The 24,891-nt window shown below is 44.8% G+C and overlaps 1 protein-coding gene across 1 annotated transcript in view; it reads left to right on the top strand.

Annotated features, from left to right (window-relative positions):
- The window catches only part of LOC125723773 (uncharacterized), a 269,293-nt gene that overhangs the window by 92,221 nt on the left and 152,181 nt on the right, over window positions 1–24,891 (top strand). Inside the window, exons 30-39 of the mRNA XM_049000508.1 lie at window positions 352–549; window positions 3,566–3,739; window positions 4,672–4,845; window positions 5,346–5,543; window positions 11,377–11,550; window positions 12,485–12,658; window positions 13,150–13,347; window positions 16,781–16,954; window positions 23,024–23,197; window positions 23,690–23,887. Coding sequence (XP_048856465.1) covers window positions 352–549; window positions 3,566–3,739; window positions 4,672–4,845; window positions 5,346–5,543; window positions 11,377–11,550; window positions 12,485–12,658; window positions 13,150–13,347; window positions 16,781–16,954; window positions 23,024–23,197; window positions 23,690–23,887 — 1,836 coding nt within the window. The remainder of the gene's footprint in view (window positions 1–351; window positions 550–3,565; window positions 3,740–4,671; window positions 4,846–5,345; window positions 5,544–11,376; window positions 11,551–12,484; window positions 12,659–13,149; window positions 13,348–16,780; window positions 16,955–23,023; window positions 23,198–23,689; window positions 23,888–24,891) is intronic.

Genomic DNA, 24,891 nt, shown 5'->3' with positions numbered 1-24,891 from the left:
AGTTCAAAACTGACACACACTACAGGTAATTTATCATACCTGAGAACCCTAAATGCACATTTGTGGGAGAGAAGTGATGCACTCTGCTGATTTTGTGATAACCAGCAGGCAGACTTATTCCCTTCCAGTTATGGGCTGTCAAAGTTTTTTTCTGGAAATTAATTAATTGAAGGATTTGAGGTAAGATCCATTGATTCAGTCAGTGATCGAATGATTCCAGTAAACATTTACTATCACACCTCTCATATCATCTCAGATCACAAAGAGGCACAAAACACTGCACACTGTAAATTACTTTGAAATGCAAGTTGTGCTATGTTGCTATGCTTAAAATCATGTTTCCTTTTCCAGACTGAACAGCTGTAACTTGAGTTGGGAATCCTGTATAGCACTGGCCTCTGCTCTAAGTTCAAACCCACATGTGAGAGAGCTGGACCTGAGTGACAATGAGCTGCCGGATTTAACAGAGAAACAGCATCCAAAGATTAAACGGGAGATTCCGCAGTCAGCATTACTGGGTTTTACACGCTGTAAGATGGAGATTCTGAGGTCAGTATTATTGGGTATTCCTTACTGTAAATAAAATATTAAGGACAGTCCTTTCTGACACTCCACATAGTGGCTCAGTCAGTACATCAGCTTATACTGAATGCAAGCTGTCTAAGCATGGACTATGCCACTACCTTAATACTATAAAGCATTATAAGTAGGATTATAAGGGAGTATAAGGGAGGATTCACATTCACATTCATGTTTCTGCGATCTTTTGATTTAGGGAATACTCTCCTGGTGTTCTTGCCTGAACATGTGTTTAGGGATTTTCGGATTGATACTGAAATATTCCAGAAAGCATGTTCGGGTTTTACCCTTAACTCCAGTACTGCAGAAAAGTTAGCTTTGAATGAATGAATGTTACATTTATATCATGCCTTTCAAGACACCCAAAGCACTTTACAGTAACATTGGGGAGCCACTTCAACCACCACCACAGTGTAGCACCTGATAAATGCGACGGCAGCCATTCTATGCCAGTACACTCACTACGTAGTGACTAAGGTGGTCAAGGAACAGGAGATTATTCCTCACTTAGATATAGGAGATGATTAGGAGGCCCCCTAATCGCCCATATTTTAATGCTTAAAACTAATTTTACTGGACATCTGTGTCATTCAGGTAAATAATTATGAATCTATTATTTATATGGTTTGTTCTTTGATCAGACTCAGTGCAGTTATTACTTTTTTTCTGCCCCCTTGTCCCCTTATGGGCTCTGTGTATTCACAATGGCACAGTCATATTAATTTTTATTTTAATATGGAGTCCACCTGTTTAATACGCCTAATTGACAGTTACACAGAACACAGATGGATTATCTGCATGTCGTTTTAAGGGGAGGTTCACATCTTGTCTCCAGCTCTGTGTGTGTGGAGCTTGTCTGGACTGCTTGTGTTTTCCGACAACAACAGATACTGTAACAGATTATGACACTTTCTGGAAATAAATGCAGACATTACAGTAGCATATTAAAAGACAATAGAAAATTAAAACTAATGAGAAATTAAGTCTCAGTCAAATGTGCAAAACGCCGTAGTGTACAAACACTACTGTACAGTCATAATTGACTGCAGATGCAAAATTGTATGTACATAAGTGCAACTTGCACAATGATTAACAATATACAAATAGAATTTTTCAATTCAGTAGAATTTTTTATTGTTATTAACACAATGTAAGGATACATATGTAAATGAAAAGGGAGTTGCGGCTTCACCAGAACATGGGAGACGTAGGGGGACAGGGGAGATGGAGGGGGGGAATGTACATAGATTGGACAAATGTACGTTATACATGATTTAGATGTGCTTTACATGCATTATACATACATAATCCAGACATACATAAACGTACAGGCTAGGTACAGATACGCATATTAAGAAATGTACATAGATATACATATCAGCATGTCTCCATATATGAGGTAGTATCTGACAGAGTAGTGAAATGGAGCTGAGCAGTGCATGGTCAACATAGTAGACATCAGATGCATGTAAAATAGTGCAGATGACAATTGATGGTTCTCTTGGCAGGGAAGGGTGGTTTACTGTATAATTGAAGTGAATAAGATGAGCTCATTCTTCAGTGAATAGACAATTCAGGAGGTTAACAATTTGAGAGTAGAAGCTTTTCCTGAGCTTGGAAGTACGGGCACTGAGACTCCTGTTGTACCCGACTGCCCAAGGTGGGGGCAGGGAGTAGCCTTATATGAGTCATGTAAAGGTGGTCTAGTAGTTTTTGTCCCCTAGTGGTGCATAATACATGCTGTGGGAATTTAGGTAATACAGTTCTGAGGTTGGTATGGCTGTAATCACCGCCTGTAATACAGGTTTTGTCTGGATGCTTAGTCTGTTAATCGCTGATGGCACGCTGTAGCAGCTTAAGTGCTGTTTTAACATTAGTATCTGGGGGGATGGAAACAGCAGCAATGGTAACGGCCATGAACTCCCCAGGCAGATAAAAGGGTCTGTGCTGAAGTATGAGGAGCGCGAAATTGGCAGAAAATCAATTTCTAATGATTTTCAGAATTGTTGCACAAGGAGTTATTGACATAAATACACAAACCTCCTTCATGGGTCTTGCTGCCATCGTCTGTTTTGTCAGTGCTGAATGCTGTGCAGTTCGCTGGCTTGATGGCCAAGTCTGCGATGTTGCTGCTTAGCCCGGTCTCCGTAAACATTACGAGACAGCAGTTTTACAGCTTTTTCTGGGAGGATAGCCTAAGTTTTATCTCATACATTTTGTTGGCCAGCGAACATACACTGGACATGAATTTATTTAGGACGGAAGGTTTGTGGTGATCGCTACTTAGCCTAGCATTTAGTCTGGCTCGCTTCCCCCTTTTTTTGTGCTCCCAGTGTGGTCAGCATTTCCACTGCGAGACCGGTGAGTGGTGAATATTGATGGGGAAATTTTCCGTAGTTGTGGTTGGGAGGGTGTAATCCAATCTGAGATTTTAAAGTTCCGGTCACCTGTAGAAGACGTTTCTATTGACTGAGCTTGCAAATAGACTTGAAAATAACAGAATAAAGAAAACAAGGTAAACATTGCAGAGTTTTGGTATCCGTAAAAAACTCTGCGTACTATGCGCCACCATCTTGAATAAAGAATATATATCCATAAATACAATGGAATGTGAAAAAGTTACAGTCTGCAGGTATGTGACTGTCTGGGTGGTTCAGCCTAGAGGAGAGTAGTTTGTCCTGACCGCAGCAGGAATGAAGGCCCTGCCAAAGGTATAGACTATAGGTATTGAGTGGTGTGACCTATATTATGGCTTTTTATTTGCTGAAATTACAGCAAAAAGGTGTACATGCTTGGTATCACGTCCTGTGACTCATCCAGTGTGTGCAGACAGTTCCCAGGATGCACTGCACACTATAATTCATTTTGAAATGTAAGCTGTGCTGCTTATTATTCTAAAAACAAATGCTTGTCTTTTTGTTTTGTGTCAGTAGTGTTATCGGTAGATTGTGTGTGTGTCTGTGTCTTAAAATGCTTTCTTTTTCAGACTGAACAGTTGCAATCTCACAGAGACATGCTGTGAAGCGTTGGCTTTAACTCTCAGATCAAACTTCTCATTCCTGAGAGAGCTGGACCTGAGTGACAATGACCTGCAGGATTCTGGAATGAAGCTGCTCTTTGCAGAACTGGAGAATCCACACTGTACACTGGAAATACTGAGGTCAGTGCTATATGACAGGTGTAATACTAAACTAGTATTTGTTAGATATTCGAAACGCAAATTAAACCACAGACTATGGGTATTTGATAATACAACTTGAATGCCCCCCAACATGTACGTACAAAACAGGAGAGTCTAGAGGAAGGGCTGAAGGGTAAACCACATGGGGAGTTTATTTACTTTGAGTTAAGCTCCTGTATAGGTCTGTTATATTTATGCTTCAAATATATTAAGACCCTCACATGTATTTAGTGACTCAACCCATAATACAGCTGATGTGGAATACAAAATTGTCTAAGCATGAACTGTGTCTAAACTTTAATACTATACAGTGTTTTTGTTAACGGTTGCTAGGCAAATCACACAAGTGTACTGCTACACTCACACCATTTCATTCCCACTAAGCAGCTGTAAATTTGAACTTATTTTTCATATCTTTTTTTTCAGAAATGATGACATTATGCATTATTATTCTCACTCATTATTGTTAAATTATTTGCTAGCGTCAGTGCATGGGCTGGACCCTTCACAGTTTCATGGATCACAATTTCATTTTCATAAATCACATTTACTTAGGTTGAATTATAATGTTAGTTTAATTTGGGTACCTGCTGGATGAGTACCAATATCATCTTACTTTTGCTTGTGCTTGCCAAAGCATCTCGTGCGAACGTGAGACTATGTTCATTGTCATCTTTTGCTCAGGTTTCTTCAGGGTCTTCACAGTCCATAGGTAGAATAGGGGAGTGTAAACTTTTAACATCCTGTCTACACATATTCACCTGCTGCCATTGTTTTCCAAACCAGCTCACAGAAGACTCCATTCTACACGGTCTATTCGTTAGTCGCACAGGATATCTTATATAGCTACTATCGAGAAGAGAGTAGTAGAAAACAATGTTATTATTTCCTTTCTAATTTCATTTTGGCAGGCTGGCAGGTTGTACCTTCACAGAAGAAGGCTGTTCTTCCCTGACTTCAGCTCTGAGGTCAAACCCCTCACATCTGAGAGAGCTGGATCTGAGCTACAATCACCCAGGAGACTCAGGAGTGAAGCTGCTCTCTGCTGTGCTGGAGGATCCCAGCTGTAAACTGGAGATACTGAAGTGAGTACAGAATATGCATTTTATATCCATCCATCTCTCCTTCTTCCAACTGCTTATCCTGGACAGGGAGCCTGGATCCCTATGCTGTGCTGTACAGAATGGGAGGTAGGGTGACATCCTGGGTGGGATGCCAGTCAGTCACAGTTCACACACTGACACACACTACAGGTAATTTAGCATACCCGAGAACCCTAAATGCACATTCGTGGGAGGGAAGTGATGCACTCTGCTGATTTTGTGATAACCAGCAGGCAGACTTATTCCCTGCCAGTTATGGGCTGTCAAAGTTTTTTTCTGGAAATTAATTAATTGAAGGATTTGAGGTAAGATCCATTGATTCAGTCAGTGATCGAATGATTCCAGTAAACATTTACTATCACACCTCTCATATCATCTCAGATCACCAAGAGGCACAAAACACTGCACACTGTACACACATATTACTTTGAAATGCAAGTTGTGCTATGTTGCTATGCTTAAAATCATGTTTCCTTTTCCAGACTGAACAGCTGTAAATTGAGTTGGGAATCCTGTATAGCACTGGCCTCTGCTCTCAGTTCCAACCCACATGTGAGAGAGCTGGACCTGAGTGACAATGAGCTGCCGGATTTAACAGAGAAACAGCATCCTGAGATTAAACGGGAGGTTCCGCAGTCAGCATTACTGGGTTTTACACGCTGTAAGCTGGAGATACTGAGGTCAGTATTACTGGGTATTCCTTACTGTAAATTAAATACTAAGGACAGTCCTTTCTGACACTCCACATAATGGCTCAGTTAGTTTATCAGCTTATCCTGAATGCAACCTGTATAAGCATGGACTATGCCAATACCTTAATTCTGTAAAGCATTATATGTCAAAGTTACACAAATTAAACATTCCCTGTTTCAAAAGAATTCATCCAGTAATGCATCCTTTTATTTTAGGTAGGTACTGCATGAGCACCTTCTTGTGTCATATCAGCCAACTGTCAGTTATGAGAGATGAGTGACTACTTTAATCAGCTCTCTCTGCACTGTACAGATCTCTGTGGACCCCAGTGTGTAAAATTTCTGTATGCTTGTGGGCCTAAAAAACAACTCCTGACAGTTGTGTTCTGTCCGTGAAGTTTATTAGAAAATTCTCTGAAAATTCATCATTTGACTTAATACTTGCAATTTTAACATAAAACAAGCTATAGATTGGGTGGACTGCAAATGAAAACTAATACATTATCTGCTTGGGATGTAAATTAAATACTAAGGACAGTACTTTCTGACACTCCACATAATGGCTCAATCAGTAAATCAGTTTACCCTGAATACAAGCTGTCTAAACATGGACTATGCCAATATCTTAATACTGTAAAGCATTATATATCAGTTACACAAATTTTAACATTCTCTGTTTTTAAACAATTCATCCAGTAATGCGTCCTTTTATTTTAGGTAGCTGCTGCATGAGCAGCTTCTTGTGTCATATCAGCCAACTGTCAGTTATGAGAGATGAATCACTCATGTTAACAGCTCTCACTGCACTGTACAGATCTGTGTGGACCCCAGTGTTGAATATTTCTGTATGCTAATGGGTCTAAAACTCAATTCCTGCCACTTCTTTTGTGTCTGTGAAGTTTTTTCGAAAATTCTCTGAAAATTCATCATTTGACATAATACTTGTAATTTTATCATAAAACAAGCTATAGATTGGGTGGACTGGAATTAAAACTAATTCAGTTTGGCAGCACTGAATTAGCTGCTTGGGATGTTCACATCTCCTCCTTCCAGATTAACTTCCTATGTATTGAGACACCAGACAGAATGATTTCTAATGAGTCCATTGGAAGCAGTTTCAATGACCTGAATATGTTATGGGAGGTGTTTAGAGATTTGCGGATTGATACTGAAATATTCCAGAAAGCGGGTTCGGGTTTTAACCTTAACTCCAGTACTGCAGCAAAGTTACCTTTGAATGAATGAATGTTACATTTATATCATGCCTTTCAAGACACCCAAAGTACTTTACAGTAACAATGGGGAGCCACTTCAAGCACCACCACAGTGTAGCACCTGGATGATGCGAGAAGAGCCATTCTGTGCCAGTACACTCACCACACAGTGACTAAGGTGGTCAAGGAACAGGAGAGAATTCACCAGTTAGATATAGGAGATGATTTGGAGGCCCCCTAATCCCCCATATTTTAATGCTTAAAGCGGATTTTACTGGACGTCTACGTGATTTAGGTAAATAATTTAGAAATACCTCCATGGGTACTTGAAATTTTAAACCTCTCCTTCCCCAAATTACTATCAAAATTGTATAAGTTACTGTCAAAAATAGATGACTCAATTTCCCTCCCAACCTCAAAATGGGAGCAAGATCTATCCATTGCTTCAGAGCAAAACATTTGGAATCAAATATGTTTAAGCTCTTTCAAAATAACTAAAAATCCTAACTTGCAACTTGTACAATACAAAACTCTCCATAGAATACACTACACAAGACAAAGGATGTTCCAAATGGGCCTTATACACTCAAACCTAAAGTATGTACCCACTGCTCAGGTAACTTTGTGGAGAACTACATGCATGCAATATGGTCTTGTACACTGGTGCAGAGGGGGAGTCGGTCCGTGTTGGGGCGTCCGGCCTGCACAGTGTTGAGGGTGGCTGGTCTCGGACCTGGGCAAGTCTGCCACGTTTTTTTGTTGTCGAGTGAATGACAAAGTTGAGTACGGACTGCCCTTCAGGGTGGGTGGGGCGGGGGTGGCTTTTGCCGCTGGCGGTGCCCTGGGGTGTGGTCGCCGGGGGCCCTGGGTCCACTCCTTCCCGTGCGGCGGTGGGGGCCTGGAGTGCCTACTGAGCCAGCTGATTAGCTGGCTCTCTTTTGCCAGGGCGTGAGCAATCTGCCCCCTGGCGTTATGAATCCCAGCCCCTCTCCCCACTCATTTACAATATGCCACGCACACATGTAGGACCTGGGGGGGGGGGGGTGTATGCCGTGCATACTGCGGTGGGGAGGGCCATTTTCTTGGCCTTACTCACTGTACTGCGCGGCCTTCTACCTCCCCCTGTTTTAATTGCACTTTAATCATCACATACCAGTATACACACAGGACCTTGGGGGGCAGGGGCACCACTCAGAGGCTGGTGGTATCACTCGCCTCTGTGCTGCTGCCACCCCCCAATTTTACTCACACCATATACATTGAGGGTTTGATGGGGGGGAGATGTGGAGGATAGCTGTTCACAAGCAGCGCTCCTCTACGCTTCCCCCAGCAATTTTAAATTCATCTTAGTTTCTCAACAGCCATACTCATCCCCTACACTACATACAATTTCATACATCTCCACACGCATCCAATACTCTACCTCTCACACAGGCACATGGGGGAGGAGAGTGGGCGGGTCTTCCTACACCCCTGCTCTCCGCCGGGGGTGGGGGGGGCACTTGGGTGGTAGCTCGGCGGGCGGTGCCCTGGGGTGGCGGCTGGTGCTGGGGGTTGCATCCGTTCTCCTGCACATCGGAGGGCAGTCCAGAGTGAATGGGCCTATGTCTTTCTGTCTCTGTGTGTGGGTGTCTGTGTATGTTGTGGGGATGTGTGTATGGTCTATGTGCATGGCTGAGAGGTGTGTTTGCGGAGTGTCTGTGTGGATGGCGGGGGCCTGGGTCCGGGGCTTGCTGCTCCATCCTGGGTGCGGTTGATCTCCTGGGCATGGTTGCTGGCCCCTTATTTTGGGGTGGTGGCCCGGGGGGGGCTCGGGCCTCGCCGGCATGGATGGGGCTCTCTACCGGGGGCTGGTCGCACCCGGCCGCCTGGGGTCCTAGAGGCCCTGGCCTTGGCTCGTACGGGAGCGGCCACACCCTCACGGGGTCAGCTGCCTGTTGTCTCTGGTTCTCTGGGGCTCATGCCCTTTTGGCTGTGGGGGCTGCGTCTGGGACCTCCCTCCTCCCCCTGGCTGGGGCGGGGGCGTGGCTATCATTAGGACATGGGGCCTCGACTCTCCCATGCTCTTTGGGGGCTGTGGACGTCCTGGGCCTCCAGGGTCTGTCTCCGCCGACTTCTGGCTCTTGTGGGGTGTGGTTGGTTCAATCCTTGAATGTCTTCAAGCGACGACTCAAAACATTCATTTTTCAGAAATACCTGATGTAGTACTTCTGTACTCTTACTCGGCTCGGCTCTGGTGTGTGTGTGTGTTTATAAAAAAAAAATAAAAAAATTCTGCACTTCTCAACGGAGTTTTCAGACAGATGGTATTCATAGCTTTGGTCCTTATTGAGCTAGCATCGGAAATTCATCGCAGAGTCTCAAAGCACTTAAGTAAGTCGCTCTGGCTAAGGGCGTCTGCCAAATCCTGTAAATGTAAATGTAAATGTTGCGGCCTCCCACCTTTGCTATTTAGTACATTCCATGTTGTAAACACACGCACACAACATACACACGCAACACACGCACGCAGCACACGCACACTAGCCTGCATCTTGCCTACACAATTGAGCACACATGTAAATATACTGTATTTGCATGCACCCATCCAAGCACACTCTAAGATTTTATATGCTTGTATAGTTGTGTTGCTGTCTGCACGCTTTAATTTTGTTTACTCCTTTCTGAATCTATCCACTCCTTTTTTCCTTCTTCTTTCCCCCCTCTCAATATGTCCCTTCTCTAAGGCCAGCTCACCCACTGCAATGTTTTTACATGTGTGAAAAATTAAATAAATTAAAAAATAAAAAGAAATCGATCAACATGAGGGGCCTGTCATGCCCGGCTCGTCGGCTCCTCCTGTGTGCCACGCCCCCGGATTACCCACGTGTTCTTTCCCGATTGTACCCAGCTGTGTCTGATTATTTTCAATCAGTCCTGTGTATTTCAGTCCGTGTCTTACCTGAGTCCTTTGTCCGTCATTGATGTCAGTCAGCGTGAGATGTTCCCTAGTCCTCATTGTACCAATAAATCCCCGTTTGCCCTGATTCTGCCTGCTCGCCTGCTTCCTGCCCGCTCGCCCCGTCCGTGCGCCCCACCCGCAGACGCCGATCGTGACAGGGCCTATGCAGAGTTTATAGAGCTCCTCATGGTAAAGCAAACATGTTTGGCACAGCAGTGCATTCAGATCATAATTCTGCTTACTAAAGCTGCCGGACAGGACAAAGGGGAAAAAAAAAAAAAATAATAATAATTTTGAATCCATTATTTATACAGTTTGTTCTTTGATCAGACTCAGTGCAGTTATTACTTTTTTTCTGCCCCCTTGTCCCCTTATGGGCTCTGTGTATTCACAATGGCACAGTCATATTAATTTTTATTTTAGTATGTAATCCACCTGTTTAATACGCCTAATTGACAGTTACACAGAACACAGATGGATTTTCTGCATGTCGTTTTAAGGGGAGGTTCACATCTTCTCTCCAGCTCTGTGTGTGTGGAGCTTGTATGGACTGCTTACTTTCTGGAGAGAAATGCTGGCATTACAGTAGCATATCGAAATACAAAAAAGCCAAAGGAAAATTAAATTAACGAGAAATTAAGTCTCAGAGAAATGTCAGATATGTGCAAAATATGTCTTAGGGGCAGGTTGTGGATCAGTGGGCTAAGCCACCGTGTCTGTTATCAGAAGGTCCCCAGTTCATACCCAACCTCAGCACGCCTGCGGCTCCTTGAGCAAGACCCTTAACCCCCAGCTCCCTGTACGCTGCTACAGGCGGCTGCCCGCCACAGACAGCTTACTTTTCAGATTGCAAGCTTAAGGAGGCGTAAAGACAATTTCCCCATAGGGATCAATAGAGTATCAGTTACTATTAATATTACTTCAGTTAAATGTTTTTACTGTCATTAATACAATGTAGGGGCACATGTGTAAATGAAAAGGGAGTTACGGCTTCACCAGAACATGGGAGACGTAGAGGGACAGGGGAGATGGAGGGGGGGAATGTACATAGATTGGACATATGTACATTATACATGATTTAGATGTGCTTTACATACATTATACATACATAATCCAGACATACATAAACGTACATGCTAGATACAGATACGCATATTAAGAAATATACATAGATATACATATCAGCATGTCTGAGCTTGCAAATAAACTTGAAAATTACAGAATAAAGAAAACAATGTAAACATTGCAGGGTTCTGGTAGCTGTATAAGCCTTTGCATACTATGCGCCCGATCTTGAAAAAAAATATATATATAACCATAAATACAATACAATGTGAAAAATGTATGGTCTGCAAGTATGTGACTGTGTGTTGTTAGTCCTAACCGCAGCAGGAATGAAGGCCCTGCCAAAGGTATGTGACCTGTATTATGGCTTTTTGTCTGATAAAATTACAGCAAAAAGCAGTAAATGCTTCGTATCAAGTCCTGTGACTTATCCGGTGTGTGCAGACAATTCCCAGGATGCACTGCACACTATAATTCATTTTGAAATGTAGGCTGTGCTGCTTATTATTCTATAAACAAATGCTTGTCTTTTTGTTTTGTGTCAGTAGTGTTATCGGTAGATTGTGTATGTGTCTGTGTCTTAAAATGTTTTCTTTTTCAGACTGAACAGCTGCAATCTCACAGAGACATGCTGTGAAGCGTTGGCTTTAACTCTCAGATCAAACTCCTCGTACCTGAGAGAGCTGGACCTGAGTGACAATGACCTGCAGGATTCTGGAATGAAGCTGCTCTTTGCAGAACTGGAGAATCCACACTGTACACTGGAAATACTGAGGTCAGTCCTATATGACAGGTGTAATACTAAACTAGTATTTCTTATATATTTGGAACACAGATTAAGCCACAGACTATGGGTATTTGATAATACAACTTGAATGCCCCCCAACATGTACGTACAAAACAGGAGAGTCTAGAGGAAGGGCTGAAGGATAAACCACATGAGGAGTTTATTTACTTTGAGTTAAATTCCTGTTTAGGTCTCTTTTATTTAGGACTCAAGTATTTTAAGACCCTCACATGTATTTAGTGACTCAACCCATAATGCAGCTGATGGAGAATACAAATTGTCTAAGCATGAACTGTGTCCAAACTTTAATACTATACAGTGTTTATGTTAATGTTAATGTCAAGGTTGCGAGGCAAGTCAAACAAGTGAAGCAGTTCACACCATTTCATTCCCACTAAGCAACTATAAATTTAAACTTATTTTTCATATCTTTTTTTCAGCAATAAGGATATTGTGCATTATTATTCTCACTTATTGTTAAATTACTTGCTATCGTCAGTGCATGGGCTTGACCCATCACAGTTTCATGGATCACAATTTCATTTTCATAAATCACATTTACTTAGGTTGAATTATAATGTTAGTTTAATTTGGGTAACTGCTGCATGAGTACCAATATCATCTTACTTTTGCTTGTGCTTGCCAAAGCATCTCGTGCGAACGTGAGACTATGTTCATTGTCATCTTTTGCACAGGTTTCTTCAGGGGCTTCACAGTCCATAGGTAGAATAGGGGAGTGTAAAGGTTTGACATCCTATCTACACAGATTCACCTGCTGCCAGTGTTTTCCAAACCAGCTCATGGAAGACTCCATTCTACGCGCTCTATTCAGCTGTCGCACAGGATAAATTATATAGCTACTATCGAGAAGAGAGCAGTAGAATACAATGTTGTGATTTCCTTTCAAATTTCATTTTGGCAGGCTGGCAGGTTGTACGTTCACAGAAGAAGGCTGTTCTTCCCTGACTTCAGCTCTGAGGTCAAACCCCTCACACCTGAGAGAGCTGGATCTGAGCTACAATCACCCAGGAGACTCAGGAGTGAAGCTGCTCTCTGCTGTACTGGAGGATCCCAGCTGTAAACTGGAGATACTGAAGTGAGTACAGAATATGCATTTTAAATCCATCCATCTCTCCTTCTTCCAAATGCTTATCCTGGACAGAGAGCCTGGATACCTATGCTGTGCTGTACAGAATGGGAGGTAGGGTGACACCCTGGGTGGAATGCCAGTCATTAACAGTTCATACACTGACACACACAACAGGTAATTTAGCATACCTGAGAAGCCTAAATGTACATGAGTAGGAGGAAAGTGATTCACTCTGCTGTTTCTGTGATAACCAGCATACTGACTTAATCCTTGCCAATTATGGGCTGTCAAAGTTTTTTCTTGGTAATTACTTAATGAAAAGATTTGAGGTAAGATCCACTGATTCAGTCAGTGATCGAATGATTACAGTAAACATTTACTGTCACACCTCTTATATCATCTCGAAGGACCAAGAGGCACAGAACACTGCACACTGTGATTTATTTTAAAATGCAAGTTTGCTTTTGCTATGCTTAAAATCATATTTCTTGTTCCAGACTGAACAGCTGTAAATTGAGTTGGGAATCCTGTATAGCACTGGCTTCTGCTCTCAGTTCAAACCCACATGTGAGAGAGCTGGACCTGAGTGACAATGAGCTGCCGGATTTAACAGAGAAACAGCATCCAAAGATTAAACGGGAGATTCCGCAGTCAGCATTACTGGGTTTTACACGTTGTAAACTGAAGATACTGAGGTCAGTATTACTGGGTATTCCTTACTGTAAATATAGTACTAAGGACAGTTCTTTCTGACGCTCCACATAATGGCTCAATCAGTAAATCAGCTTATCATGAATACAAGCTGTCTAAGCATGGACTATGCCAATATCTTAATACTGTAAAGCATTACGTATCAAAGTTACACAAATTAAACATTCTCCGTTTAATAAACAATTCATCCAGTAATGTATCCTTTTATTTTAGGTAGCTGCTGCATGAGCAGCTTCTTGTGTCATATCAGCCAACTGTCAGTTATGATAGATTAATCACTCCTGCAATCAGCTCTCACTGCACTGTACCGATCTGTGTGGACCCCAGTGTTTATCATTTCTGTATGCTAATGAGTCTAACACTCAATTCCTGTCAGTTCTGTTGTGTCTGTGAAGTTTATTAGAAAATTCTCTGAAAATTCATCATTTGACCTTGTACTTGTAATTTTAACATAAAACAAGCCATTGATTGGGTGGACTGGAATTAAAACTAATACAGTTTGGCAGCCCTGCATTAGCTGCTTGGGATGTTCACATCTCCCCCTTCCAGATCAACTTCCTATGTATTGGGACACCAGGCAGAATGATAACTAATGACTCCACTGGAAGCAGTTTCACTGATCTGAACATGTTATGGGAAGTTTCACATCCACTTTCACATCCGTGTTTCTGAGATCCTTTGTTTTCAGGAATACCTTCCTGGTATTCATGCCTGAACATGTGGTTAGGGATTTGCGGGTTGATACTGAAATATTCTAGAAAGCGGGTTCAGGTTTAAATCTTAACTCCAGTACTGCAGTAAAATTAGCTTTAAATGAATGAATGTTACGTTCATATCATGCCTTTCAAGACACCCAAAGTACTTTCCAGTAACAATAGAGAGCCACTTCAACCACCACACAGTGACTAAGGTGGTCAAGGAACAGGAGAGAATTCACCAGTTAGATATAGGAGATGATTCGGAGGCCCCTAATCCCCCATATTTTAATTTTACTGGACATCTGTATTATTTAGGTTCATAATTATGAATCCATTATTTATACAGTTTGTTCTTTGATCAGACTCAGTGCAGTTATTACTTTTTTTCTGCCCCCTTGTCCCCTTATGGGCTCTGTGTATTCACAATGGCACAGTCATATTAATTTTTATTTTAGTATGTAGTCCACCTGTTTAATACGCCTAATTGACAGTTACACAGAACACAGATGGATTTTCTGCATGTCTTTTTAAGGGGAGGTTCACATCTTCTCTCCAGCTCTGTGTGTGTGGAGCTTGTACAGATTGCTTGTGTTTGCCAACAGCAACAGATAACAGATAATGACATTTACTTTCTGGAGAGAAATGCTGGCATTTTAGTAGCATAATGAAAGATAAAAAAGCCAATAGATAATTAAAATCAATGAGAAATTAAGTTTCAGACAAATGTGCAAAACGCTGTGGTGTACAAACAGTACTGTACAGTAATAATTGATCACAAATGCAAAATAGATGTCTACAGAAGTGCAACTTACGCAATGAGCAATGATAGACAAATAGAATTATTCAATTCATTTCAATTTTTATTGTCGTTAACACAATTTGTAGGCACATGTGTAAATGAAAATGGAGTTGCAGCTACACCAGAACATGGCAGACGTAGGGGGACAGGGGAGCTGCAGGTGGGGAATGTACATAGATTGGACATATGTACATTATACATGATTTAGACGTGCTTTACATACATTATACATACATAATCCAGACATACATAAACGTACAGGCTAGATACAGATACGCATATTAAGAAATACAAATAGATATACATATCATCATGTCTCCAGAGATGAGGGAGTCTCTGACAGAAGTAGTGAAATGGAGCTGAGCAGTGCATGGTAAATATAGTAGACATAAGGTGCATGTAAAATAGTGCAGATGGCAATCGATGGTTCTCTTGGCAGGGGAGGGTGGTGTACTGTGTAGTTGAGGTGAATGAGATGAGCTCATTCTTCAGTGAATAGACAATTTAGGAGGTTAACAGCTTGAAAGGAGAAGCTGTTCCTGAGCTTGGAAGTACGGGCACTGAGACTCCTGCTGTACCCGACTGCCCAAGGTGCGGGTAGGGAGTAGCCTTATATGAGTCATGTAAAGGTGGTCCAGTATTCTTTGTCCCCTGGTGGTACACGATGCATGATGTGGAAATTTAGGTAAGACAGTTCTGAGGTTGGTATTTCTGAAATCACCACCTATAATACAGGCATCGTCAGGATACTTTGTCTGTTAATTGCTGATGGCACGCTGTAGCTACTTAAGTGCTGTATTAACATTAGTATCTGTGGGGATGGAAACAGCAGCAATGGTAACGGCCATGAACTCCCCAGGCAGATAAAAGGGTCTGTGCTTTAGTATAAGCAGCTCGAAATTGGCAGAGCAACACTTTCTAATGATTTTCAAAATTGTTGCACAAGGAGTTATTGACATAAATACACAAACCTCCTTCATGGGTCTTGCTGCCATCATCTGTTTTGTCAGTGCAGAAGGCTGTACAGTTCGCTGGCTTGATGGCCAAGTCTGCGATGTTGCTGCTTAGCCCGGTGTCCGTAAAGATTATGAGACAGCAGTTTTCCAGCTTTTTCTGGGAAGATAGCCTAAGTTTTATCTCATACATTTTGTTGGCCAGCGAACATACACCTGGCATGAATATACTTGGGATGGAAGGTTTGTGGGGATCGCTACTTAGCCTAGCGTTTAGTCCGGCTCGCTTGATTCTCTTTTTGTGCTCCCAGCGGGGTCAGCACTTCCACTGCGAGACCGGTGAGCGGAGAATGTCGGTGGGGAAATTTTCATAATTGTGGTTGGGAGGGTGTTATCCGATCTGAGATTTAAATGTTCCTGTTGCCTGTAGAAGATTTTTCTATTGACTGAGCTTGCAAATAGACTTGAGAATAATATAATAATGAAAACAAGGTAAACATTGCAGAGTTCTGGTAGCCGTAAAAGCCACTGCGTACTAATGTGCCCCCATCTTGAAAAAAAATATATATCCATAAACACAATGGAATGTGAAAAAGTTACAGTCTGCAGGTATGTTACTGGCTGTCTGGGTGGTTCAGCCTAGGGGAGAGTTGTTTGTCCTGACTGCAGCAGGAATGAAGGCCCAGCCAAAGGTATAGACTATAGGTTTTAAGTGGTGTGAGCGGTATTATGGCTTTTTGTATGCTAAAATTACAGCAAAAAGGAGTAAATGCTTGGTATCAAGTCCTGTGACTCATCTGGTGTGTGCAGACAATTCCCAGGATGCACTGCACACTATAATTCATTTTGAAATGTAAGCTGTGCTGCTTATTGTTCTAAAAGCAAATGCTTGTCTTTTTGTTTTGTTTCAGTGGTGTTATCGGTAGATTGTGTATGTGTCTGTGTCTTAAAATGCTTTCTTTTTCAGACTGAACAGTTGCAATCTCACAAAGACATGCTGTGAAGCGTTGGCTTTAACTCTCAGATCAAACTCCTCATACCTGAGAGAGCTGGACCTGAGTGACAATGACCTGCAGGATTCTGGAATGAAGCTGCTCTTTGCAGAACTGGAGAATCCACACTGTACACTGGAAATACTGAGGTCAGTCCTATATGACGGGTGAAATACTAAACTAGTATTTCTTAGATATTTGGAATGCAAATTAAACCACAGACTATGGGTATTTGATAGTACAACTTGAATGTCCCCCAACATGTACATACAAAACAGGAGAGTCTAGAGGAAGGGCTGAAGGATAAGCCACTTGGGGAGTTTATTTACTTTGAGTTAAGCCCCTGTTTAGGTCTGTTGTATTCATGCCTCAAATATTTTAAGACCCTCACATGTATTTAGTGACTCAACCCATAATACAGCTGATGGAGAATACAAAATTGTCTAAGCATGAACTGTGTCCAAACTTTAATATTATATGGTGTTTTTGTTAACGGTTGCGAAGCATGTTTTGTGTCAAAACCTTTATATTTTACAGTGAATTTCATAAATCACATTTACTTATGTGAAATTATAATATTAGTGTCACTTTGGTAACTGCTGCATGAGTACCAATATCATCTTACTTTTGCGTGTGCTTGCCAAAGCATCTCGTGCGAACTTGAAATTATTTTCATTGTCATCTTTTGCATAGGTTTCTTCAGGGGCTTCACAGTCCATAGCTAGAATAGGGGAGCGTAAACTAGGGATGTAACGGTATCAAAACTTCACGGTACGGTAATACCTCGGTATGAATGGCATGGTACGGTATTTATTGAATAATTTACAGGAAAAACAAAACTAATGAAGAGACTTGAAAAAAGTGCCAGAAGTGTTTATTAAACAGTTCACATGAACACTGAACATCAATGGCAAACAAATTAGCCATCTATCTGTAAACTTTGACAGGAACTTCAATTTTTCAATTTTAATAACAAAAATATTAAAGTTGCAATTTAGTATTCTTGAAAACTCAGAAAAAATAAAAATAGCAGCATACGTATGTCACGCTATTGCTGGACGCGGGTGATCGCACAGGTCGGCGAACGAGCGGAATGCAGGCAAACAGGCAGGATTCAGGGTATACGGGGGTTTAATGGGGAAACTCAGGACACATCTGACGCCGACTAACATCAATGACAGACCATGGACTCAGGTAAGACACAGACTGAAATACACAGGACTGATTGAAAATAAGCAGACACAGCTGGGTACAATCCGGGAAACACACGTGCGTAAGCAGGGGGCATGGCACACAGGAGGAGCCGATGAGCAGGTCATGACAGAACCCCCCCCCAAAGGCGCGCGTCACCGGGCGCGCCAGGGAGGAGGCGACAGACGGGACACGGGAACCGGGACCTGGAGCAAAAAAAACAGAACCAATCAACGAGAGACGGGAAACAGGACTGAGGCACAAAACAGGGCTTGAGACAGAACGTAAGACAGGAGCTGACATAACTTTGGGAAAGCGGAGAGATATATCAGAAAGGGAGAAACAGGAGGGACAAGCGGGACACTAGGAGCGGGAGTGCAAGGAGGGAACGGTAAACCAGGAACACGAAAGGGCGGAACAGACGGGCGAGGAACAAAAGCAGGCGGGACAGAGACAGGAGGGACAAAGGCAGGGGCACAGGGCGAGAAGGAGGGGGAGTAAAGGGGAGCCCGAGGGAGACCCAGCGGGCGACAGGAGGCAGCCGGAGGGGTCGCAGGCGGCCGGGAGGCCGGAGCCGGAGGGGTCCTCGGAGGGGCCGAGGAGGCAGGGCGAGGGACCCGCGGAGGGGCCAGGGAGGGAGCAGGAGGGAGCACCAGGGAAGGGGACGAGGGAGCTGAAAGGGGCCTGGGCGAAGGCAAGGCGAGTGGGGCGACGTCCTCCGACGAGCCGAAGGTGGGGGCCCCGCAGGCGACCGAGGAGCCGCCGTCGGGGAGCCCCCAGGCAACTGACCAGGCACCGGAGGGGGGAGCGAGGCAGGGCGACGAGGCATCGGAGGGGGACCCGCAGCCGACAGCCGACCCGGAGGGCCAGGAACCGCAGGTGCCCCCCGAGCCCCAGCGCAAGCGACGGAGGGCGAGCCAGGGGGCAGGTAGGGAGGGACCCTAGCCTGGCATCTATGTCCCCTCCCCTTATGGGACACGGACAAGAAGCCCCGCGGCCGGGCTCGCCGGGGCGAGGACAAAGGACTCACGAGTGTGATCCCCGAGGGGTCCCATTCCAGCTCCTCCACCTCCGAAGAGGGAGGAGCCACGATGGAGTCCTCCGGGACCACCTCGGGGACTAGGGCGACAGGAACTGGGGCACGGTCAGGAGCAGGGACAGGGTCAGCAGGCGGAGGGGGCGCCTCTGGAGCTGCTGCAGGCGGAGGGGGCGCCTCTGGAGCTGCTGCAGGCGGAGGGGGCGCCTCTGGAGCTGCTGCAGGCGGAGGGGGCGCCTCTGGAGCTGCTGCAGTGCGGTCAGGGACAGGAGCGCGGTCAGGGACAGGAGCGCGGTCAGGGACAGGAGCTGCAGGCTGTGGGGGCGCCAGCCCGGGAGCTGCAGGCTGCTGCAGTGGGGGCGCCGGCCCGGGAGCTGCAGGCTGCTGCAGTGGGGGCGCCTGCCCTGGAGCTGCAGGCTGCTGCAGTGGGGGCGCCTGCCCTGGAGCTGCAGGCAGGGGGAGCTGCACAGGTGAAGGCGGCTGCGACGGCTGCGCCGGCGGCTGCGCAGGCGGCTGTGCAGGCGGCCGCACGGGAGAGGGATCCTCGGGCAGAGGCGGCCGCACGGGAGAGGGATCCTCGGGCAGAGGCGGCCGCACGGGAGCGGGGTCCGCGGGCGGCGGCGGCCGCACGGGAGCGGGGTCCGCGGGCAGTAGCGGCCGCACGGGAGCGGGGTCCGCGGGCAGTAGCGGCCGCACGGGAGCGGGGTCCGCGGGCAGTAGCGGAGGGAGCTCCTCCGACCAGGCGATCGCAGCGGCCCGGCGAGTTCTCCGGACCGGGGAAGCTGCCCGAGGAGGCAGCTTAGCAACGCCGGGGACCCTCGCGGTGATCGGGAAGCGCTCCCGATCACTTCCAGGGAGAGACGCAAGGACGAGGGTGCTCGCCCCCAGGGCGATCGTCGGTCTCTTCCTCCTCCGGCGCACGCCGGTGGCGGGAGGCGGCACGACGTCCGCGAAGACGGACGGAGAGAGGATCGTCCCCGGCTCGCTAGGCGCGACGTAGCGCTCCTCCCGGAGCTCGGCCAGCTGTCGGAAATTGTCACGCACCTCTTTCGCGAGGTGCGCGCCCCCCTCGAGGAACAGCTGGTCTAGGAGATCCCAGTTCCGGCTCACTCGTCTCCATGCCGGGGCATCCTCCCGAATGCCGGGCTGGGCTACCCAGAATAGCAGCTGGTCGACGTAACCGCCATAGTCTTCCACAGTTACGGAAGCTGCTTTGTCTTGGTCTGTCATTCTGTCACGCTATTGCTGGACGCGGGTGATCGCACAGGTCGGCGAACGAGTGGAAAGCAGGCAAACAGGCAGGATTCAGGGTATACGGGGGTTTAATGGGGAAACTCAGGACTGAACACATCTGACGCCGACTAACATCAATGACAGACCATGGACTCAGGTAAGACACGGACTGAAATACACAGGACTGATTGAAAATAAGCAGACACAGCTGGGTACAATCCGGGAAACACACGTGGGTAAGCAGGGGGCGTGGCACACAGCAGGAGCCGACGAGCAGGTCATGACAACGTATTGCAGCTGGCCCATGTGCTGAATGAGTATTTGAGAACACTCACCTCATTCACTCACTTATTCAGACAGATTTAGGTTTTTTTAAGGAAAATTAGCATATCAACATTATCTGGTAAAAGCTGGGATCTTTGGGCATTTACAATGTCCCCTGCAACAGAAAACACCCTCTCACTTGGGACTGAGGTTGCTGGGACAGAGAGATATGACTTGGCCAAGGTTGACAGCAGTGGGTAACGTTGTGCATTGTCTTTCCACCACTCGAGAGGACAAGCCATGAGTGAGATAGAGGTCTCTTTGCGGTACAAGTCAATGTCTGCATCAATCTGAGCAGTGTGCTGTGTTCTGCTGTCCCCTTGACTAAAAGAATCCCCAAGGAGATCTTCAAGAGCAGTCTTTTTGGATGGAGGAGAGACACCTCCCACAGCATGTGCTTTTTGTGGCAGATCAGTTTTTGAGTGTCCAGCTACATGTTCATGGCTGCCTGGTGCTGCACCTTCCTCTTCACTAGGGTTCTGCAGAAGCAAGCAGAGTTACAAAAATTTAAAATGTTAGACACGCACACAATTTTTGTAAATATTGGTTACTCTAAAAAAAAAAAAAAGGCACACACACAAAGTATTTTTAAACAAATACCTGGTTCTGAATCTGTTTTGCTTTTAACTTGAGCCTGTTGAAAATTACATCAGTTTCGCTGTTATTCAGATGGGGGAGGGCCCGGAACCGGGGGTCCAACGCACTGCTCTCATACAGAAACTCTGCTTGCTCCCCTTGGTAACGGTCTGCCAAATCATTCAGTATTGCTGCCTTCATTTGAGAGACGGTGTTTGAGTCTACATCGCACGGTGCCATGCTCACTTGAATCATGTGTTTGAGAGGCATGATAAGAGAGATTGTTGGTCGAGATTCGTCGCACAGCACAGTGGTTGCTTTTTTCAAGGGTGTGAGAAGTTTAACGATGTCCTCAGCATCTCCGAGGTCAGCTGCGTCTAGAGTGTCTATTTCATGTGCATTGCGCCTGACTTCAGAACTCAGTAGGGCTGCAGCAATTGCCTGTTGTTGCTCCAGGTAGCGCTCAATCATGTCAAGGGAGCTGTTCCACCTAGTTACTACATCCATTATCAGTTTATGTACTGGCAGGTTTAACATTTGCTGCTTGGAGGTCAGCACAGCTGTTGCAGTTGAACTGCGGTGAAAAAACGCTGCTACACACCTCACTCTGCCAAGCAGACGACTGACACGGTTTACCTTCAAACCTGCCTGGGACGCAAGGTTTAAGGTGTGAGCAAAACACTTTACATGTAGGGACAGACCTGCCTCTTTCACCGCTACACCCATGTTTCTTGCGTTGTCAGTAACCACAGCAATGCCCTGGTGATTGTTGTTGTAAATCATGTCAAGCTCCCACTCTGAAACAGCAGATTTTAACACCTCGCCTATGTTGTGTCCAGTGTGTGACTCAAAGAGTACCCGTGTCTGTAGGACAAAAGTTTTTATCTCCCATTCACTTGTCATAGCATGTGCTGTGATGGTAACATAGCTCTGAGTAGCTCGTGAAGTCCACCCATCTGTGGTGATTGAGATGTACTCTGCTTGTTTGAGGCTTTGTCTCTTTGTAAAGATCTGATAAAATAGTTTGACTAAAGTGTGGGCGTGACGGGATTTTATACTTTGGCTCCAGCATGTTTACTAACCTCTTAAAACCTTCATTATCCACCACCGAAAAGGGCCGTAGGTCTTTGGCTATATATTCACCAATGCATCTTGTGATTTCTTGTGCTCTCGCACTGTTGTGGGGGAGTGAGGCTGTAAACGCTTCTTTTATAGTCTTTTGGTCTGACTGGATTTTGCTCCTCGTACCTTCACGTAACTTTTCGGGGTGATGATTTAACAAATGGCTCCTCATGTTAGTCGTATTCCCCGACTTGTATTACACCACAGTCTGGCAGTGCCTGCATACCGTATTTTCTTTGTCTGTCACCTTTTCTCCTTTTTCGTTTCTTTTCAGAGAGAAACCGAAATGCTTCCACACATCCGATTTAAAACCCGCTTTAGGTTCTACCATTTCCATCTCTTTTCCTTCGCCGCTACTAACAGCACTCCCCATTACAGCATTACTGGATCTGTAGCGACAACAGACCGCAAAGGATGATGGCGACGCTTGGGCTGATGGGAATTGTAGTTCCCGTTCGCTCCATTAGCCTGAGCAAACTTTTCTCAGAAGACCTAGTGTTTTATCGAGTCATGCGACCACGGCGATATTTACAATACCGCTACATTCCTAGTGTAAACGTTTGACTTCCTATCTACACATATTCACCTGCTGCCAGTGTTTTCCAAACCAGCTCATGGAAGACTCCATTCTACGCGCTCTATTCGGCTGTCGCACAGGATTAATTATATAGCTACTATCAAGAAGAGGGTAGTAGAAAACAACATTGTGATTTCCTTTCTAATTTCATTTTGGCAGGCTGGTAGGTTGTACGTTCACAGCAGAAGGCTGTTCTTCCCTGACTTCAGCTCTGAGGTCAAACCCCTCACACCTGAGAGAGCTGGATCTGAGCTACAATCACCCAGGAGACTCAGGAGTGAAGCTGCTCTCTGCTGTACTGGAGGATCCCAGCTGTAAACTGGAGATACTGAAGTGAGTACAGAATATGCATTTTATATCCATCCTTCTGTCCTTCTTCCTGATGCTTATCCTGGACTGGGAGCCTGGATCCCTATGCTGTGCTGTACAGAATGGGAGGTAGGGTGACACCCTGGGTGGGATGCCAGTCAGTCACAGGGCACACACTGACACACACAACAGGTAATGTAGTATACCTGAGAAGCCTAAATGCACATTCGTGGGAGGAAAGTGATGCACTGTGCTGTTTCTGTGATAACCAGCAGGCAGACTTATTCCCTGCCAATTATGGGCTGTCAAAATTTTTTCCTGGTAGTTAATTAATACAAGGATTTGAGGTAATATCCATTGATTCATTCAGTGATCGAATGAGTACAATAAACATTTACTATCACACCTCTTATATTATCTCAAATCACCAAGAGACACAGAACACTGCACACTGTACTTGATTTTGAAATGCAAGTTGTGCTTTTGCTATGCTTAAAATCATGTTTCCTTTTCCAGACTGAACAGCTGTAAATTGAGTTGGGAATCCTGTATAGCACTGGCCTCTGCTCTCAGTTCCAACCCACATATGAGAGAGCTGGACCTGAGTGACAATGAGCTGCCGGGTTTAACAGAAAAACAGCATCCAGAGATTAAAAGGGAGATTCCGCAGTCAGCATTACTGGGTTTTACACGCTGTAAACTGGAGATACTGAGGTCAGTATTACTGGATATTCCTTACTGTAAATTAAATACTAAGGACAATCCTTTCTGATACTCCACATAATGGCTCAATCAGTATATCAGCTTATCCTGAATGCAACCTGTCTAAGCATGGACTATGCCAACACCTTAATACTAGAAAGCATTTTATATCAAAGTTAAGCAAATTAAACATTCTCTGTTTTAATACAGTTCATCCAGTAATGCATACTTTTATTTTAGGTAGCTGCTGCATGAGCACCTTCTTGTGTCATATCAGCCAACTGTCAGTTATGAGAGATGAATCACTCATGTTAACAGCTCTCACTGCACTGTACAGATCTGTGTGGACCCCAATGTATAATATTTCTGTATGCTAATGTGTCAAACTCAATTCCTGCCAGTTCTGTTGTGTCCGTGAAGTTCTTTGTTCCAAAATTCTCTGAAAATTCATCATTTGACGTAATACTTGTAATTTTAACATAAAAAAAGCCATAGATTGGGTGGACTGGAATGAAAACTAATACAGTTTGGCAGCCCTGCATTAGCTGCTTGGGATGTTCACATCTCCCCCTTCCAGATTAACTTCATATGTATTGGGACACCACGCAGAATGATTACTAATGACTCCACTGGAAGCAGTTTCACTGATCTGAACATGTTATGGGAAGATTTACATCCACATTCACATCCGTGTTTCTGAGATCCTTTGTTTTCGGGAATACCTTCCTGCTATTCCTGCCTGAACATGTGTTTAGGGATTTGCGGATTGATACTGAAATATTCTAGAAAGCGGGTTCGGGTTTTAACCTTAACTCCAGTACTGCAGCAAAGGTAGCTTTGAATGAATGAATGTTACATTTATATCATGCCTTTCAAGACACCCAAAGTACTTTACAATGGGGAGCCACTTCAACCACGACCACGGTGTAGCACCTGAAAAAAACGACGGCAGCCATTCTATGTCAGTACACTCACCACACAGTGACTAAGGTGGTCAAGGAACAGGTGAGATTTCA

This window comes from Brienomyrus brachyistius, unplaced genomic scaffold (assembly GCF_023856365.1).
Source record: "Brienomyrus brachyistius isolate T26 unplaced genomic scaffold, BBRACH_0.4 scaffold51, whole genome shotgun sequence".
NCBI classification, from domain to species: domain Eukaryota; kingdom Metazoa; phylum Chordata; class Actinopteri; order Osteoglossiformes; family Mormyridae; genus Brienomyrus; species Brienomyrus brachyistius.
This window is presented reverse-complemented; position numbering and strand designations above follow the sequence as displayed.